The following is a 21,159-nucleotide window of genomic DNA, read 5'->3' as shown; positions in this document are numbered from 1 at the left end:
ATTAAAGACCTTTAGATAAAGCCTACGTTAACATTCTGTTATGCCAACTCTGCAATTTCACTTTGTTTTGGGATTGCTGCTGTTGCCAGAATTTGAAGTCAGTGATCTGAACTGGCAGGGGAGGATCTTGCTGTTATGATAGTCTGAGTCTTGCTAATCTTCTAATCCTTTCACTCCTCTCTTTTCTTTACATATTCAAATTCCTCACAGTGTGGTCAGCACTGTGACTTTGCTTTGAGGTTTTCAGGATTCTCTACCTGTATCCTCATCCCATCTTCGGAAATGTTAAACCTGAAAAACTTGTGCTTTATACCTACAGTAGTATGTTTTATGAGACCAAGCTTCCTCAAATGGCCTGGCAGACTCATCACTTCTGTCACTGATATATTTTCTTCACCTTCTTTCATGTAAAAAGCCTGCAGACCATTACAGCTCGAGTTGCTTGAATCTCATTAAGGAATGGGATGAAACTGGTACAGGCACATAAGGGTTGAAACTGGTGATCTGGAGAAAAAAGATGAATGTGTGAGAGACAGGGAGTGTGGTGAACTTTGTGACTTTAAACTTCAAACACCACCCTCTCAAGAAATCAACTCAATTGTTTTTTAATGAGTTGTCAAACCTCCCAACACTGCAACGTCCTTCCTTGTATTTTGAGTCTTTTCCTTCCACTCCCACATATACTCTGTGTCTGTCTTTGTCTTTTCTGTCCAGCCTTGAAGGTTTCCTTGCTCCATTTAGTTAAGGATTTTGCTATCCCATCTGAATGTGTGCTGTAAGCAATAATTTGGACTCATTCTCTGCCAGTCGTTACTGCCAAAAAAAAGTCCCTGAAAAAGAAAAGCCAAGATAATATGTTTTCTCTCTCACTCATATCTAGCATGTTGCCAGGGACTTTTGGGGGTTATTCATGGTCTGTTTATTGGAATTTTTTTCTCATTTTTAGGAGTCAGGAATGGAAAAACCCACACTAGGTCACCCAATCCATTCCTGTGCTAATGCTGAGTGTTCTTACAGAACATTTATATGATTCTGGCTAATTTTATCTGTATGTGCCCATCTTCCTTAGAAGGAAGGTATCTAGCTGAACAAAAATCTCAGTAATTAACTTACCTATCTGTTCCTGGCAGCTTAAACCAAAATCTCCTCTCAGTTATACCTGAAGTCAAATGAAAGTAGATACGGTTTCGTCTCAGGGAATGAATAACTGCAACCCTTTGCCATCTTTAAAATCTGTTTTTCTGTATGATCTTTCTGTGGCAGCAATTTAATTGTGTAAACACCTAGTAACATTGTGTAGTTAACAAAACCCATCAAAGAAAAGAAGCACAGACATGCTGTTTGTATTGAAGGAACTGTTATAAAAAACTGGATATTTTGAAAATTGTAGTTATTTTTACTGTTGTCCTAGCTTGGAAATCATGTTTTTTCTTAAAGTTTGTTTTCTTGTTTTATATGAGGAAAAGGAAAGAATACTAAGGAAGTGCTAAATTACAAAACAAATGTTGCTTCTTTGGTAACAAAAAAACCCAAAAATATTTGAATGCTGTATGTAAGGGTTTTCTAAATCAAACTTGGGGTTTATTTTTTTCGAACTGATTCCCTGCTAGAACTTCATGTAGGTGTGAAATAAAACATTTTAAGCATTGCTGCAGTTTAAAAGCTGCCTTGTTGGGCTGGTGCTATCTTTTGCCCATGTTCCTTTATTTAATTATTTACTCTGTCAGTCAGTTAATTCCTGTGTGGTAGCAGATGAGCTGGGTTTCCTGTGCTCTGCTGTGCCTGTGAAAAGCTTCCAGAGGATCTGTGCAAAAGGAGCTGGCAGAGCTGGCAGGCACACTCTGTCACTGTCATTGTCCAAAGTTCTGGGGCACAGGAGCCTGCTTGTGATTTTTACTTCTAGCACAGATTGAGTTATTTGGGTGTTTCCTGACTGCTGCTTCTGCTCAGAGGTTTCCCAGCTTGCCCATGTTGAGCTAAACCAGAATAACCTTTGTAGCTCTTGGGGAGCTCTACAAGTGGCTTGAAATCTGAGTTTGTAAGAATGTAGTGCAAAGAATGCTCAGTTAATGGTTCCCAAAGTAGCAGTTCTTTCACATCCTTCTGACTACTAAGCTGAAATTTGGGAATATTATGGTAGGACAGGAGTCATTTTCCTCACTGAAGGAGGGATTTTCCCAAAGTTGTTCCAGTAAGCAGAGAGCTACATTTCCAGAGAAGGACAAAAAGCAGGGGTCTCATAGTGCCAAGCCCCAAGTGCACTGTGGCACTAGCATGGAAATTTTGCAGTAAGTTTAAATTATTCTTGCAGCAACATTTACAATTTATGCTGCAAATAGTATGTCAAAAACTAATTAACTGTGGCCTGTAAGCAATTAATGATATATGGATATTTTCTTTTTTCCCATATATATAGGAATTCCAGAAATCTCTTGGTGCCAAACATTCTGTGTATGATACCACGAATAGGACTGGACGTTCCTTGAAAGAGAAAACCACCTTGGCTGATGACAATTTGAAACTTGATGACATGCTGAGCGAACTAAGAGATAAATGGGATACAATTTGTGGAAAGTCAGTGGAAAGGTAAATGAAACTCAACTAATTATTCATCAAATAAGAAAAAGGCTTCTATTTTTGGAATTTGTTGTGTAAAAGTAGAACCAGAGTGGCTAGCTTGTTTGATAATTAAAAATGCCAAAGCGGTAAAATACTGCAAATGCATACTTTGCTCATGGTATTGTAGAAGAGCAGGGGAGGAAGTGGAAGAAAGAACCCTTTAAAAGGGGAAACTTGATTTGAAGTTCTCTGGAGGTACTGGTCAACACCAGCTGATCATGAGTCAGTGTGTGCCCAGGTGGCCAGGAAGGCTCATACATCCTGGCCTGTATCAGCAATAGTGTGACCAGCAGGAGCAGGGCAGGGATTGTCCCCCTGTACTCAGCACTGCTGGGGCCACACCTCCAGTGCTGGGTCCAGTTCTGGGCCCCTCACTGTGAGAAAGACATTGAGGGGCTGGAGTGAGTCCAGGGAAGGGCAGTGGAGCTGGTGAAGGGTCTGGAGCACAAGTCTGATGAGGAGTGGCTTAGGGAGCTGGGGGTGTTTAGCCTGGAAAAAAGGAGGCTCAGGGGATCCTTTATTGCTCTCTAGAAGTGCCTGAAAGGAGGCTGTAGCCAAGTGAGATTGGTCTCTTCTCCCAGGCAACAAATGACAGCATGAGAGGAAACTGCCTCAGATTGCACCAATAGACGTTTAGGTTGGATTTTAGGAAAAATTTCTTCTCTGAAAGGGTTGTTGAGCATTGAAACAGAATGCCCAAGGAAGTAGTTGAGTCACCATCCCTGGAAGTGTTCAAAAGGCACATGGATATAGCACTTGGGGACATGATGTAGTGGTGCTGGGATGGTGGTTGGACTCAGTGATCTTACCAGTCTTTTCCAACCCTAACACTTCCATGATTCTATTATTTTATGCTGAAAATATTTTCCTGAAGTGTGTAAATGATTATTTTACCTGTGTGTGATTGTTTGGCTTTTTTTCCCCTCTCAGACAAAATAAACTGGAGGAAGCCCTGCTATTTTCAGGACAGTTTACTGATGCTCTGCAAGCTCTCATTGACTGGTTATATAAAATTGAACCTCAACTAGCAGAAGACCAACCAGTACATGGAGACATCGATTTAGTAATGAACTTGATTGACAATCATAAGGTAGTTCCAAAAATACTTTTTTTTAATTACTGGACTGCTCATAAGTAGCATTTTAATAATATCTTTATCTTTCACTATTATTTAATTTTTAGAAATATGAAATACTTTTGTAACACAAATGTAGTCAAATAGAAAATGTTATAAAACATGAAAGAGGACAACTCTTAGTGACTCATTAATACCAGTTAGCACTAAGATATTCTATTTTATTGTGCTACCCCGTGTATTTATTAATATCATGTCATAAATCACAAATATGTATTTGCAAATGTATGTCATGGGGCAAGAGATGGCAAAAATTATTTTACTGGAAAACTCTGGGGCAGACAACTCTTTTTTAGTCCATCTGCTAACTAAATGTCCCGTGCACTTATCATGACTACAGCAGCCTTTCAGACCTGTGAGGCTGCTGTATATTTATTGAGGAAAGTAATTGCAGTGCTAAAGTTATGCACAGATTTCAACTAGACCATGGCCCAGGGAGCCTGTGTTGGAAACCTGCAGTATTATGTTACTGAAGTGGTTTTGGATGTGGGAACAAGTAGGAGATATTGGACTCTGCCTCTGAATCCCAGTTTTGCAGTTCAGTATGTCAGAAGAAATGGCTGCTGAAGTTACTTGTGTTGAAAAGGTGACACATAGGCAGAGCCCTGCAGCCTGGGAAGATTAGGAGGTGAAGGTCTCTCTGTTCCTCCACCTGTGACTTTCAGTATCTCATCCCCACTGAGGAGGAGATTTTGGGCCTCAAAAAAAAAGAAAAAAAGTGTTTGGAAACATTGTCTGTAAAATTAGCCTGCACAACGTTGTCTATAAAAATTAGCCTGCACAGTGCTTCAGTTGCTTCTGGAATCCCTCTGTCCATCACAAATAGGTTGCAGTCAGTGGCACGGCACACTGTAATTATCTTGTTTTAAGAGCTTCTTTTAAGTAACTGGAGCTTGTTCAATTTACTGCTGTAGTGAACATACTCCCACACAAATATATGAATAAGCAGCAAGATCCACAACCTTAGTTAGACCCCCAGGTGGGGATTTATTTCTGTTTGGATGATTTTAAACCCTCTCCTTGATTGTTAGCTTTTTATCTGATCTTTTCCTGCCACAGCAATCTTATGTGTTAATCCGTGTCAGATCAATTTCTTTGATAAAGAATAGGAAGCCAGCAGTGGTAAGGAGACTAGATTTCCCATGCATTGCACCAGAATGGATTCTTGGGATCTGCCTGACATTTTCCTACTATATTCCACTTTTATTATGTTAGAAGAGACTGTTAATATCTTCCTACAGAATCTAATAAATAGAACTTAGGTGTTTTGCATCACTTAAACAGAGTTACTTTTGACAAAAATAAATCTGTATTTTCATTTCTTTTCATAACCAGTAGTTTTTTCTTGTTTTTACATAAGTATTCTTAATGAGCTGAACATTTCAAATATATTTGATGGTGTCTAGGTTTTCCAGAAAGAGCTGGGAAAAAGAACAAGCAGTGTCCAGGCTCTGAAGCGCTCTGCAAGGGAGCTGATAGAAGGCAGTCGTGATGACTCTTCCTGGGTCAAAGTGCAAATGCAGGAGCTGAGCACTCGCTGGGAGACAGTTTGTGCCCTCTCAGTATCCAAGCAGACACGACTGGAACAGGCCCTTCGGCAGGTAGAGGAATAATAATGTTGCTACACGTACTGTATGAGAAGGAGTGAAAAATACCTTGCAGTTTAGTTGCCAAAAATTTAATTTCATTTTCACTTGATGTCATTCCCTCTAATTTCATTTGAAAATACTTATTTACGTGCTAATGCATTGCTTATCTTGTTTATCCTTTTACCACAGCACATAAATAGTGCCTCTTAGCATTTATTATTCCTGTTATTATTAGTCTCTGCCACAAATGCAAAACAAATGTTTGGAAGACCTTACCATCTAAGGAAATCACTGAAGTTACAGTCAAATATGAAGGCTGATAAGGAACTATGCCCCATTCACAAGAAGCAGGAGGTTGCAATCATATATATGCTTTTTGTGCCTTATTGGAAAGAAGTAGATTTGTGTATTGAAAAATTCTTTACATTGGCACAATTAAAATGCACAGTGAGATACTTCAGAAAAAAAAAAGAGTTGTGCTGAGTACAGTCATGACCTAGAACAGTCTATGTATATCAGCATTATCTGGTAGCAAAACCAAAAAATAGGTGTATCTGTAGTGTTTCCAAACCTGAGATAACATGGATTTTCAGCTCTCTGAAGATACACTAGCTTGGATTGATGCTAGAATGGGGCTCCTGCAGTAGCAATGTATCCTTATGTACAATATTCCTGCTCTGCTTTGCTCAGCAGACACAATCCTGAACTTACCTCAAGCACTAATTGTGTCTGAATATGGCTGTACCCAAAGGTGAATCTTTCTTGTTTTCTCTAGACACAAGAGTCACTCTCCAACAGGCTGTCAATTCATTTTGCTTTACTGGTGCTTTAGGCTGTGCAGAAAATAGTTCTCCTCTCTCCAGCTGGTCTCTGAAAGCACCTCCTGTGTAATTTGTCAGTGTAAAGAATGTCATGACATTCTCAACCGAGCTGCAAATACAATATAAATCAGATGGCTAAAAGCATGAACAGGCTTTTAGGCTTCCTATAATTTTTTGGGAAGCATGAGCTGTTTTTGCAGCTATGAAAATGTAGTGCTGTATATTATTGACTTTTTAATGGAAAGATAATGTGCCGGTACTGCTGGATGATTAATGATTGCAAATGTGGGCTCAATCTCCCTGTGTAAGCTGCAGCGTGTCTGTCAGGTCATCTCATGAGTGACCATGACTTCTTGTATCTTAACAGGCAGAAGAATTCCACTCAGTTGTGCATGTCCTTTTGGAGTGGCTGGCAGAGGCAGAGCAGGCTCTTCGTTTCCACGGCATCCTCCCCGATGATGAAGAGGCCTTGCGAACGCTGATAGAGCAGCACAGGGTGAGCACGAACACGCAGAGGATCCTCTTCATTCTAATGGCTCTCATAGGTGGTAAAATAAAGTCTGTCCCAGATCTATCCAGCATCCAGTGTTGGAGCAATTCTTTCTGTTGAGAAGCTAGAAATTTAATGTAGTTAGGAGTTGGATGTCCAGACTGGTGTTGGGCTGTTGTTTGAGTCGTCTTGATTTATTTAAAAAAAAAAAGGGGGCCTTTAGGAAGTTGCTATAAAGATTTAGAGACAGATGCAAGCCCCTCTGTGGAGCATACCATGCCTGTAATTGCCACACGGACTGCTACAGTAGCAAAAGTGTATCTGTCTCCTTAGCACCATCGACCTAAATAGACTTTTCTTGCAAGGTCATTTGTAAATGTCAGCAGAATTATGTTATCATCCATGAACTTCTTGTCATGGTGAAACAGTGTGCTGCCATACTTCATATGCATTGGCCGCTGTAATACTGCAGTGGCATAAGTACTGCAGGTAGTGAATTATAGGCCATCAAACTAACTTTGCAGTAATGAAATGGGAAATTGGCTAAGTAAGTAGCGTAGAGGTCAAATTTTCACTCTCCAAACAGGAGACTACAAACATGCTCAGGGCAGCCTACTCAAAATAGTACCAAGGCTGTAGTGCCCACAGCATTATAGAACAAGTTATAAGTCCTGGATATGTTCATCATTGCTCTGAAGAAAGTTAAAGCAAAATTTATGAAATGGAGGTTGGAAAAGCATTCTGTTTAAATTGAGTTTGCCAATATTATTATGAGGACTACATGCAAGATAGGACTATTATATGGTTCTTAACTGAGGGATTTCCAATGTACTTAAAATTCAATGTTTTGAAAAAGTTTTCAGTTTTAGTTTAGGGCCCTGGAAACTGAGTGCCAGTCATAAACTGGCAATTATATGTATACATCAAATGTGTGTATACATCAATGTGTGCTGATGTAGCAACCTCACGGTGTGTTGACTAATGTTGGCAGCAGCAACTTAATGTCTCTGTTCAATGAAATGTCTTTTAGCTGCTTTTCCTCCACATGTGCTTCACCAGTTCCCTTTTATTTGATTTTTTAATCTTCTGACCACAGAGAAGAGAACTGAGTGAAATCTTAGGTCCACTGAAGTAATTAGAAAATAGAATTTTAATTGTCTTCCTTCACACTGTAGATGGATTAGCGAAATATTTCTGCACTAATTTTAAAATTTGTGCTGCCAAAGCTGAAGCATAACTTGGAACCTCCAGGCAAAGTTTGTCTCTGAGAAACCCTTCCCAGCTGGGAAGGATGACAGCTAGCACAACACAACCAATCTTGGTGTTACATGTGACCATACTATACTTAAAGTTTTTTAGTAGGCTTTAGAAGGTATTTTCCCAACATTTTCCTCTTAAAGGGCAAACAATAGAAAGAGAAATTTCCAAACTAAGAAAGATTATGGTACTACAGTTTTGCCCCTCACACAATCTTTCTCAATAGGTCATCTCTCCTTTTAAGTTTATAGCATTAGCTTTCAAGAAAACAAAAAGAAAATAAGGGAAGAAAACATATATTATTTCAAATACCACGTATGCATTATAATGCTGCATACTGTAACAAAAATGTATGACTGAAATTATTACATAAGTATGAAATGTATCATCCTTTTTTCACTGTGATTTTTGTAAAATAGTTTTATTGCATTTTTATTGAACTACATGTAGAAATGTTTTCTTCAGGACAGTATTTTATCCAAATGGTACTGAGAGCTGTAGTGGGTTAATGCACTGCATTGCTCAATGAAAAGCCTCCCATTTCCTCTTTTGTAAATGTGTGTGTCACTGGTTTGCCACAGAGTTCAATAAAATTGGGGAGAGTTTAATACACTGTGACTTGTGTGTCATAGATTTAGTTCTTGAAATACTCTAGTACAGCTGAGCAGGGGAACACAATGGGGTTTTTTGCCCATTTTCCACCTGCCTCTGGCTTGTTTTGGTAATCTCTCATTATAATCCAATTCAACTTTTCCAAAAGCAGGTTGAACTGAAATATTGTAAGGATGCATGTGTTTTTGTGAGAGGAGGTTTGCTATTATGATTTCGGTCTTAAACTCTGGCAATAATTAAAGCTTAAATCAAAATCAATTAGCAACAAATATATTTAAATATCGAGCCTACATATTCCAAGCTTCTAGAACAAGGTAGAAGAGATTATATTTTACATTTTATTTCATAATAACTTCATACTTACTTTGTAAAGGCACAGGATAATGTCATTATGAGTTGTTGAAGAACCTATTTGTACAATGTTTTGGTGATTTTGAATTGTCTAGGACCTGACTTGGCTCATCTTTAACTTCATCATTAATCCAAAATAAATGGTGTTATGGCTGGAGAGAGGAAGAGTTAAGCTTTCAGAGACGTGTTTCCATTTGTAGCCTAATTAAAAATGTTAAAGTGTAAAAAAAAATTCCACTAGGCACTAAGAGATAATAGCAGTTCTAGTTAAGGATACTCATAAAGACAAACAGACTTGCATAACATTTAGGCAAAAAGTAAAACAACATTGTAGTAGCAATGTTAAACAAAAATAAAAGCGAAAGAGGAAAAGAAAAAAAAAAAGAAAGAAATGCAAGCTCTAGAAAGGAGCCTCCTTTCAGTTGCTTTTTCTTATTGTTGTTTCTCCCCCACCACATCCATTTCTGGTCCTGCTATCATTGGAATACCAATAACTATGATCTTGGATGCCTAAGGCTGTAAACATCCTTCTGCTTTTACGAGATTTTTTCCACATGCTGTGTCTCTCCCCCTCAGCTGCTGAGTTGTCACATTTGTCTTTAGTAGAGCTGCTCCTGAACTCTTGTCATCTTGTCTGAACATGCAATTGCTGGACATTTCCAGCCTGTGGAAGGAGCTTGATAGTTATTATGAAGAATTACTGTGACTGACAAACCAAGTTATTGAAATGTTGCCAGTAGTGATTCTAACCATCATATAGCTGGTTTACAGCACTTCTAAATGCTGTGATTTTCCTTTGTTTTTTTATTAAGGGCATGCATCTTCCAAGGATTTAGATTGTGGTGGGCTTTTAAGGAGCAGCAAGCTGGGATAAGGTTTTAGAGCTTTGTTTAGTACTTTATGTGGAATAAGCTTTTTCAACAGTTTAAGCTTTTCTCATACAAGTGAAACTTTCCTCTTGCAATCTCAGTCTGCTTGAGCAGTCAAGAGACTCATGACCTTCCAGATTATGCACTCAGATTTCTCTTGCAAATTTTGTCAGCATCTAATTAAAATTATTACCTCTGTTTTAGGAATTTATGAAGAAACTGGAAGAGAAAAAGGCAGAACTGAATAAAGCAACAGGTATGGGAGAAGCTATTCTGGCTATCTGCCACCCAGACTCCATCACCACCATTAAGCACTGGATAACAATCATCAGAGCCAGGTTTGAAGAGGTCAGTATATGTTGAACCATCTTCGTTGCAGCAGTCCATCTTTGATTAGAACACAGCTGACAACTAACATGGTAGTTACACTGTGAGGAAATGATCCAGCTGTTGAGAACTAAACATTTAAAATACCCATGGTGATGGATGTGAATACTGTGCTTCCCTAGGCTTTCTTTCAAAACTTACAGGGCTTTAAGAGCTAAAGCAGATGGTCAAGCTCCTTTGTTTGTATGTATTAAAGGAAATACTGTCTGACACTTCCCAAGTGAGGAAAACCAATAGTTTCTAGGAGGAAATTGAAAAGTTACAAAGGAAAGAAAATACAAGGGCAAATGTTAAGGATTTTCTGATTATATTAGAAAAGATTTCAGTCCAAAATATTCTTAATCTAGAAGATATCTAAATGATTTAAGTGGCTACAGGTAGATTGTACCCTTAGCTGTTAAGATAATATTTTCTGGTTTATATTAAGCTTAAAGAAAAACAAAATACTGGTGATAGCAAAGTGTGGCTTCAGGAGTGCCCAGCAGGAAAACTGACACCAAATCATGTGTGGTTCATTAACTCACACATATAGTTAAAGTTCTTAATATGTTGCCTGAATGTGCTAGTTACTGTGTTTAGCAGCACCTAATCCTGAATATCTGTGGAAGAAATGTGTTGGACTAGGAATTCTAGTTACCTAGCTACTGTTAGTGATCAGCCACTACATTTAACACCTTTGATATGCAAACATCAGTAGGCCTAAGAAGTAGCTCTGGGTTCACAGTTAGCAGAGCAATTTTAAAAACATAATGAAGAGTTTCAGATGTGCACATACTCATGTGTTGGGTTCCTTTGTCAAGGTCTTAGCATGGGCTAAACAACATCAACAGAGACTGGCAGGAGCTCTGGCTGGACTCATTGCTAACCAGGAGCTGCTGGAAGCCTTGCTGTCCTGGTTGCAGTGGGCAGAGACTACACTGACTGAAAAAGACAAAGAGGTCATCCCCCAGGAGATTGAGGAGGTTAAAGCACTTATAGCTGAACATCAGGTAAGGATCAGTGAGTGACATGTGTCACTCACACGGGGTTCATATCTCAGCTACACTGTGTGATCAAGTGCCAATCTCCTTTGCTTTTGTTTCTTATAATAACTGAATACAAGCAAGGATAATATTAGGAATAAATGAAAACCCACATGAAATGTATGATAGTGCTGCCGCCTTAGATCCAGTGCTGCAGTGTGGCTTTACTGATTTTACTGATTAAATATCAAAAACAGGTTTATGAAGTGCCAGAGGGAGCTGCTGGTGTAGTGAATACTCATAGATTTACCTCAGCTTAAACACCAGAGCTGTCTCCCTTCTGTGAACTGCAGTCTGAACAGCAGGATCTTGGAGGCAAGATTCTGTTCTGGATCACCTCACCACATACAGTTAATAAAGAAGTTTGATAGATTGGTTTTAGATTTAGCCTTCTTTTAACAGCCAGGCCATAGTGATCCTAAAAGCTTATACGGCTGATTTTTATTATCTACAAAACATTTATCTGTGTCTATATTGTGAGGCTGGCATTATAAGTGTCTTTCTGTGGGTTTCTTTTTAACTTTGGTGTTTTGCTGTTGTGTATGTTTTTCATTCCTCTGGTTACTTTTGTGTATTGTTAATTAAGATCCCCTCTATCTGATTGCAGACATTCATGGAAGAAATGACCAGAAAGCAGCCTGATGTGGATAAAGTTACAAAGACCTATAAAAGGAAAGCGCTTGAACCCTCTCCAGTACAATCTCATATTCCTGTCCTTGATAAGGGGAGAGCAGGAAGTAAGTAACAGTGTATTTTGGGGTGTGTCGCACGTACCATTGCTCTATCTGTAAAGTTTACAGATTGCTAATAATCCAATAGGTTTGATTAACTTCTGGTGAAAGGGGGTAAAGTTCTCTTGGCTGACTTTTCTATTTATCTCTCATTTTTATAAAATGTGAGGAAATTTCTCAGACCAGACACGTATTTTTACATTTTGTCCTAATCTTTATGAATATTTTTAAAGTGTGCAGTCTTTCCTGTGCCTTTAAACTTCCAACAGCAAGTACATGCTGAGTCTTTGCAAATCTTCCATTATCTGAAAGTGCAGACAACTTCACAGAGAGATATAGAGACAAAATTGTGCTCTTACTGTCTATAAAATTATATTAATCCAGTTAGAAGTGTATTCAGTGATGTTGAATGGAAAGTGAATCATCAAGTGAGGAAATTACTTTTTGTATTTTTAGATATATTTACCCATTGTATTTTATACTTGCCCATACATGGAACCTGCTTCTAAAATGAGGTTGTTTACTTTGCAACTCTGAGAGATTTATGAAGATTTAATTTAAATAGTGCAGCTTGACTAGTGGAGCCCTCACTAGCTGCTTCTGGCTAGATAAAAGAGGCTGTAAACACCACTGGGTTGTTCCCCAGCAATGGTAAAAAAAGGAAGAAAAATCCCACTTTATGGAATCAACTTGGGGTATGCCCTCCCTATTTGGGACAGGAAGGAATAATTTTAGGAAGATCAAGTGCATTTCATGTTAACATTTGTTTTGTTTGAACTGGGTGAGCCCTATGTCTTTTGTCGTGTTTTAACAGGAAAGCGTTCCCCAACACCAGGCATTTATCCCTCAGCAGCCCAGGCACAAATTGAAACCAAGAATCCACGGGTAAACCTTTTAGTCAGCAAATGGCAACAAGTTTGGCTTCTGGCATTGGAAAGAAGGAGAAAACTTAATGATGCTTTGGACAGACTTGAAGAGGTCAGAAAAGCACTGTACAGACCATACATACTTTTCGCATAATTTTCTTTACCTGGGATTAAATTCCAATATTGAGAATAACTCCCATATTTGCTGTATTATATTGTATGACAAAGCTAACTGAAAACACTTTGGTACAGGTGCTTTAATGTGCTTTAAAAGCTGTCATCATCATTTTAAGCGAGGAGAGCTGAGATATTTAAAATGCTTGCGTAGGTCCTCAAAAAATCAATTATTCAACAAAACACAGATGGTATCTATCTCATTGATGTTCTAGATTGATGGATTTCAGCTGAATAAAGTTCTTTCTGTTTTTTATTAAGCTGAGAGAATTTGCCAACTTTGATTTTGATATTTGGAGGAAAAAATACATGCGGTGGATGAACCATAAGAAGTCTCGAGTGATGGACTTCTTTAGGAGGATTGATAAAGATCAGGATGGAAAGATTACAAGACAGGAATTCATTGATGGAATTCTTTCTTCAAGTAAGTTTTAAAATTAATGTGATGTTGAACTTGGAACAAGCATCTCATGAAATCTTATTGTCTAGATAGTGTGACCTATGCATTTTATTGTGTTAGAAGGCCACAGATTTCCTTTTGAATTTATTAATTATTATTACTTTGTAATTATTTTACTTGAAAATATTTCTAGATTCTAGAAACTCTTTCTAGTTTTTTGCATTGTGAATCAGGTTACAAATATAATTTATATTATTGTCTAATGAGTAGTTTGCTGGTTTATTGAACTCAGATTGTCATTCCTATAGTACACTAGCTACTTCAACAATTACTTTTTGATTGATTACTCATAATAGTAAAAAGTACCTTATGTAACTTATAGATGATTTTCAAAATCAGTTCATAGGATCATATGATTTTTATTAAAGAACTTACATAGAATAGTTTCAATTATAGAAGGAAACTGTGTAATTTTTGAAACTAGTGTTTCCATGAGCCATGACAATATTAATATACCTATACAGTAAGGCTTAAAATGCCAAGCAATCAAACTAGAAAGGAATTTTCCTAGCTTTCCTGGTGGGTTGGTATTCCTTAGTTATGGTGGTAATGTAAGTCTTCCACATTGTATATGTGATGATATTTCCTTCTAGGAACTGACTCATAACAGATAAGGACCTAATACTTAAAATAATCCTCAGATTAAAATAATCTTCAGATCATGAACCCTTTTGCTTTGAACAGTAATTATTCAGAATTGGGCCACTTCTAGCATTTCATTTTAGTGTTACTCAGTAGGAAAATATTGTACTCTGTATATTTTCCCCCTGCTTTAGGAAATGCAGTAAAGGATCACTATATGTGAATTTTGCTGTTTTGCTTGAATTAATAAAAATTGATGAAAAAAACCTAATACCACCAAGAGGTTAAATAGCTTACTCTTTTAACTCAGTTGGTATCAATTTATTATGGCCACTAAACACTCCTGATATAACCTGGTTCATCACCTTGAAATTTTCTTTGACCATTTCATTGAGAATCTCTGCTGTGAACTTCATCTAAAGAAGGACTTCATGAAACACCATGCATGGATCTGCACTGAGAAGGCTTCACATTCCAGATTTAATCAGCACTGAAATGCTTGCTTGACCTTTCCTCACTAACTGTTTGTCTTGCTAATTTCTGGTATTTTATGCACTTCGGAGGTCAAATTGTTAACACCCCCCCACCCCCCATATATTTTACAGTTTAATCTGTGCTCTTGCTTTTGTCTTTAAGCCACACTATGGTACTCATTTTTATCCAATATCTGGGTAACAGTGAAGATTCAGATTGAGTTTTTTTCAGAAATATTCCTTCACTTGTTTGAATGTCCTTATTTTTTTGATAAGCACTATTTGTCACCAAATGCCTAATCACCTTCTAATATTTGTGATAAAGCTTCTCATTGTAATGGGATTGAAAAGCAAAAAAATTTGTGTTGCTGTCTTTGTCCTGCAGAGTTCCCTACAAGCCGACTTGAAATGAGTGCTGTTGCAGACATTTTTGATAGAGATGGTGATGGATATATTGACTATTATGAATTTGTAGCAGCTCTTCATCCGAACAAGGATGCATACAAGCCTCTCACAGATGCTGACAAAATTGAAGATGAGGTACATTCTCTGCTTTCTTAGGTTGCATTCTCTTCTACTGGGATCGTATTCTATGATAATTCACTTTATTTTCACTCCTATTTAATTTGAAGCTTACTAGGTACACAAATCTTTGTAGTTGTGATATTTAAAGTAATGATCCTGTTGTGGTTTTTTTGCAGGTTACGAGGCAGGTAGCAAAATGTAAATGTGCGAAACGGTTTCAAGTGGAACAGATTGGGGATAACAAGTACAGGGTAAGTCTTTTAAGGATCTCAGTTCTTTCAGCTTTCTTCATATGACATGGTTTACACAAGGAATTAGGCTATATGAATTCACAAGAATCTTGAATGACAATTACACATTTTCTTTGAGATTGTCTAAATGTTTTTTTCTTGTTAGAACATATAGATATGTTCTAAAAATATGGAAAACTGCTGATACTTGTATTTATTTTCACTCAAACTACTGAAGCTGTTTTCAGTCATAGGAATTTTTAAGAGCTAACAGGACACATCTGTACACATGCATACGCATGTGCACATGAATACATATGTACAATATATCCTCAAAAGCTGGTCTTTCTGCCTAGATACCTTAAGTGTTTAAACTGTAGCTGTTTTTCTATGAGTTCCATAAAAACAGTGACTGATATTTTCTTGTGGTATTGTGTTGTACTTCAAAAATCTTTTACCAAAGTGTATTCAACCATTTTTACACTCTTTTATCATTTTATTGGAACACGCATACTTCTGAATATAAGCAAAGTGTTAGATATCTGCAGAATTATTTTAGATCACAGAAAAATAAACATCACACAGTAGAGAAAGATCTGCTACCCTTGGATTCAATAACCAGAAAAATTTGAGGTAAAATATGCAATATTTGGCTAAGAGAGATTAATAAGTACTTGTAGATTTTAAAAGACCACAGAAACAGCAATGGGAAGGAACCGAAAGCCTTGAATATTTTCCAATATTCAGTCTCTGGATGGCTAGCTACCTGCTCATCTCTCAAGTAGATACTTTTTTTAGTATGTCTAATGTGTTAGTGTGCATGTGTTCTAGGTCATGTAGAGAATTTCCTGTAAACTAATCGTGTCTTTCTTCCATTTTTCATTTCTTATCAGTTCTTCCTGGGAAATCAGGTATAAACCAGTGGAATGTGTTATGAAGTTTTTTTTGGGGGGTTTTTTGGTTTGGTTTTTTTTGTTATTCTCTCTCTCTCTCTTTTTTTTTTCCCTAACACATAGTGATTTAAGCTTGCAATGGTCAGCCTTCTTGCCATCCTTTAATTTTCAGCTAATTCATTGCTGGTCAGCTGTGGTATTTCTTTAAATGCTATGGAGCATTCCTTGTCTCAGGATCCCTCCTCTACAATCCCTCACCTGCTTTCTTTGTTCATTTTCCTCATTAAGGAGATTACTTTTAAAGGAACCAGATAATGGTCAGCAGCAATTCCCATAGCGAAAAATCGTGAGAATTTAAACTGCAATTGTAGAGATCACAATTATCTAATCAGTTTTATACTCAAATTCTTCAAAATTCCGTAATGTTATTTTTAGGCTATTTGATTAAAGGCTAATCATGGCAAACAGATCCCAGTGTCTTATCACTTATTTATTGCAAATTGCACAAAAAATACTTTCATCTCTGCAAAAAAAAGGTACAGTCTCTAAGCAATCAAGCAGACTGATTAAGAACCTAGCTGATAGTTATTATTTTACTTCCCAACACAGTGAATCTTCAAATACATATTTTGGATATAGGCAAAATAAAGTTGCTGTTCCCCTGTAGACTAATCCCTCTCCCAAAGTGTTTTCAAGGAGCTATGGCAAGTCTATAATGTGCTGGAGCTGTGTTTAAGAATACTTTGCGTCAGCTGGGTCACTGGTGAGTCTTCCCTCAGGAGGAGATGCTGCCCAGTGCTTACTCCTGTGCTGCACACTGATACACAGCTTCCTGTAGTGCTAAATCACACCTGCCCAGTAAGAATGGAAACATCCTATGCAAACCAGGTATCAGGTTAGTCTTATGCTTTTAAAAAGGCAATAATGGATGTAATCCATTCTGGATGCGCTAGAGTTAACAGCAATAGCCATTTTAAATCACAAGATATTGAAAACGTGGGTGCACTCTTGTTTACTAGCAGAGCCTGTTGAAGTATAGAAGAAAGCATAGAGCAGTGGATAACCTTGCCACATGCCTCAAGCAATATATCTAAGCAATAATTTAAAATATTTTCCATGTATAGAACAAGTCTCTTTTTGAAAGAACTGTTTGAAATTATGTTAATCCTTTTATCTATCATCTGTACTCTCAGATCTGGGGAACATAGAGCATTTCTTGAGAAACTCTTACTGCTGTAGAACGGCACCTACAGGCTATTGTCAAGAACAGGCCTTTTTGTATCTTAAACTCCTTTATGTTTTTACCTCTGGTTATTTGAAATAATGTTAAATACTGTTTAAAGAAAGCTGTACCAGGCTATTTTAGGAAGGAAATCAACCGAGTTACCATAAGAAGAAATGCAGTGATAGGTACTATTGTATTACCATGTTACTTTCCAGCCCCACTTTCTGAATTAATTTCTAGCTGGGCAGTTTCCAAAGCACACTTGACCCTTGGTGTAGTTGCCTGATGGGGTCTAACTGACTAATTAGTCTGTGATGGGGGAAAAAATAAAGAAAATAAGAAAGATACTATCTTCAGAATCACTAGGAAAAAAATTTGGTAGGAACAAGCCAATGAAAATAAACAGCATTAATTTGGATGCCTTTTAAAAAAACCTGTGATCTACATATATAAAATGGTTCTTTGTTTGGCACATATTGAATGCATTATTAAAAAACTCTCAGAAATAATGCTCATGTAAATGTTCTTACTTATAACAAATACAATTTATTATTGAATTAAGAAGCAAGCTTTGCTTTTGTTTGGTTCCTAAAAGTAATATTCCTTTAAACTTATTCTCTCTTCTTGGCTTGAATAGTACCAAACAACTAAAGTCATCTAACAAGTAGGGAGCACATTTTTTGTGTGGCTTGTTCAGTCCCCTCACTGGAGCAAGTAGGTACAGTTGAATTATGGCCAGCCTTCTCCAAGGGTCAGAGATTGTCCCAAAGAGGGGCATTCCACTAAATTCCCATTGGTTTTAGTGAGTGCTCTGCATGTTTGTGTGAGGGTGCACTGCACTTGGCCTGGTGATCTGGTATCAAAATATTTTAGTAGTGCTGGCTTAAAAGTACTGAATTCTTCTGGTTAGTTTTCTTGAGATTGTGAGGTCAGCATTTTGGTTATGCTTTCTTTGATCTGAATTTGAGTGAAGGTACTGCGTACAGGTTTTGTTACACAGGTTTCAAGAGCAAAATATGCATTAGGCCTGGCCCAAAGGACTCATACAAGAATTTATCTCTGAATTGTGAAGAACCTTGATGTGTAGTCAGAGGAATGACAAACATAAGTATAGTTATTAATCATTCATTGCTTCTTTAATGTTCCCTTCCTCACATGCACCTTGCTGTAGGTAAGCAGTGTCAGCACTGTAGTGGTATACCTGAAAATATTCCCATAGATTAATCAATTGAGAGAACTGTGCAACATTCATAACACGTTGAATTTCCAGATTATATACTGCTTGTTTGAAGTGATGCTGCCTTCCTTTCAGCTGACAACATTAAAAATCAAGACTGTTGCAGAAGAGTGTTTGCTTAAGATTTTACCAGTGAAATAACGCAAATAGGTCTTCATTAATTTGCACAAAAGCAGACTGTAACCAATCAAACAATGTACTACTAATTTTTCTTCTTTTATGACCTCAGACATTTGAGAATCAAGCATAAAATTAAAGCTGAGTTTCTTCCTTACCATCCTGCCATCTTCTTTTGATTAATGCAGTGCCATCTGATTTGAAATCTTAACAGCTTTAATAATCTGCATAAATAAATTTATTTTTTTTTTAGCATTTACTAATTATTAAATATCAAAATAAACTTTTTAAAAGATCTGATTTTTTAACCTATCAGTGTTGAACTGCATCTGAATGCCTGAGAAGCTCAGACTGTCGTTTGATTTTTATTGCAGTTTGGTGACTCTCAACAACTGCGCCTTGTTCGTATCCTAAGAAGTACGGTCATGGTCCGTGTTGGAGGTGGCTGGATGGCACTTGATGAGTTCTTAGTGAAAAATGATCCTTGCCGTGGTATGTAACAGAACTGTTAAAGACTTGCAGCTTATTATTTGGATGCAGTCACCATTCATTGTCTCAAGATGGAGATGGACTTGTATAAAATGCCAGTTGTTGTAAACATCATCTCACTAAATGTCACATTTTTGTGAACTTTAAATCACATGGTTGAGATCCTCTCAGTTGCACTGATGTATGTCTGGAAAAACTGTGGTGTCTTCTGCACAGTTCCTTCAGTGTTATAATGGTGTAAGGAAGAACTGAACTTAGCCCAAATAGACTTGATGGTATGTAAGTGGCTTGTATGACTTGGCAGAAGTAGCACACAGAAATGTCCAATAAAATCTTCTCAGCAGCACAATAAGTCAAAATAAGGCAATTGAATTGATGAGTAACACCACCACCACAAAAACCTCTGGCCAGTGACTCTTCCCAGTCTTTCTACCTTTGTAACCTTGTCTTTTCCTTGGCATCTTCCCTAGAAGCACTTTGTAGATCCCTGAGCCTTACACAAAGCAAGTGGAAAATGTTCTGGTCTGGAGGACATTATGCTCCATGGGAGCAGGGAGTGCTCTATCACTGAGCCCTCCAGGGCGCATTGCATCAGATGAGCTGTTTTCTCAGGACGCAATACTGAGGACTGTAATAAGGAATTCCAATAAATTATTGGATATTTATTAAGTATTATATCTTTCAGTGTCAACCTAGGAATAAATTGTAACACTCTACCCGTCAATAGGCCGGAGAAAAATGTTTGAGGTACAACAGAATTAACCAAGTTAACCCTTCGAGGAAGCCAGATCTTCTGAGGCACATTTTATTTTCTACTACTCTTTTGAGGAATAGAAGTAGAAAGGAATAAAAGAAGGACCCTTTTTCTTGGGTATATTTGAGCAGATGTCAACACAGAGGCTCTAAAGAATACCTGTAAGAATACTCTGTAAAATCAGCATCACTGGATGTTGTGCATTGCTACCTAATCCTTGCCTGGTTGAAATCAGTGTTGCAGGTTCAAACTTTTCCTAAACCACTTCACCTAGCAAATTTGCATTTCCACCAAGTGCTCCTCGTGTATTCAGATGAATCATATTGCAAAGAACTGTTGTCATAAACAGTTTTAAAAGTACTGCACCCAGTCATATAAAATCTCTTTAGCTGGTATTACTTCTTTATGTCAGCAGATAAATACCGCTGCTACAAAGTACACTTGGGACCGTAGCCGAGTCTGCCCAAATGCCATTTCCTTTCTGCCTAGGGGACCTTTGAGAGCTCACCTCAGAACACTTAGGGACAGCTTTTGCTCAAGTCCTGTCTTTTGGCCTGGTGCTCCAAGTCTCTTGCATATGCAGCTGCTGTACTTGATTTCTTCTCCTGCTAACGATTTTCTTTTAATGTGACCCATGTCCTGTGTCATTTTTTCTAGTTCATCATCACGGGAGTAAAATGTTACGTTCGGAATCAAACTCTTCAATTACCACTCAGCCTACTATAGGTTGGCAAACCCCTCTCTTTGTCTCCTTCTCCTCTTCTTCTCTCTCTTAATTTCCTTCCCGCTTTTTTAATATATGTATACTTTTAGCTATATGCTTCACCCATCATATTTAGCTTAACATGTTCCTACATGGGCTGGTGCTTTGCAAGCTAATTTTTTTGACACGCTTGAAGAGTGTTTCAAAAACAATTGCCATTCACACTGACACAGTTAAATGCTAACATGTCTTGCATTTATTCATGCAGAACATTCTCTTGTATGTGTGTTTGTATGTGTGTGTATGAGTGCTTAGCCACCAATTACCTCATCATAGTTTGGGTTTTATGTTCATCATTGCATGTTGCCAAACTACATAACTTCATAGTTTTGAATAAATATATTTGCTGCTTTCCTGTAATTTCTTCTAGAACGTCCAAGCAAGTATTATTTATTATGAATAGCTGTAGAGTTAGCAAAACTGCCCATCAGGTTGTGTCTATGTATTAATAGTTGATTGATTAACAATGATTTAGCACGTTGAGCATT

At 37.5% G+C, this 21,159-nt stretch overlaps 1 protein-coding gene across 1 annotated transcript in view; it reads left to right on the top strand.

Annotated features, from left to right (window-relative positions):
* DST (dystonin) overlaps positions 1 to 21,159 on the top strand; it is a 167,307-nt gene that overhangs the window by 140,973 nt on the left and 5,175 nt on the right. The window contains 13 exon segments of the mRNA XM_031062760.1: positions 2,417 to 2,586; positions 3,550 to 3,709; positions 5,161 to 5,355; positions 6,532 to 6,660; positions 9,948 to 10,091; positions 10,931 to 11,119; positions 11,760 to 11,889; positions 12,698 to 12,861; positions 13,185 to 13,347; positions 14,824 to 14,978; positions 15,140 to 15,214; positions 16,087 to 16,104; positions 19,040 to 19,157. Of these exon segments, the coding sequence (XP_030918620.1) occupies positions 2,417 to 2,586; positions 3,550 to 3,709; positions 5,161 to 5,355; positions 6,532 to 6,660; positions 9,948 to 10,091; positions 10,931 to 11,119; positions 11,760 to 11,889; positions 12,698 to 12,861; positions 13,185 to 13,347; positions 14,824 to 14,978; positions 15,140 to 15,214; positions 16,087 to 16,104; positions 19,040 to 19,157 (1,810 nt within the window).

The sequence above is a fragment of the Geospiza fortis genome, unplaced genomic scaffold, assembly GCF_000277835.1.
Source record: "Geospiza fortis unplaced genomic scaffold, GeoFor_1.0 scaffold603, whole genome shotgun sequence".
Classification (NCBI taxonomy): Eukaryota; Metazoa; Chordata; class Aves; order Passeriformes; family Thraupidae; genus Geospiza; species Geospiza fortis.
This window is presented reverse-complemented; position numbering and strand designations above follow the sequence as displayed.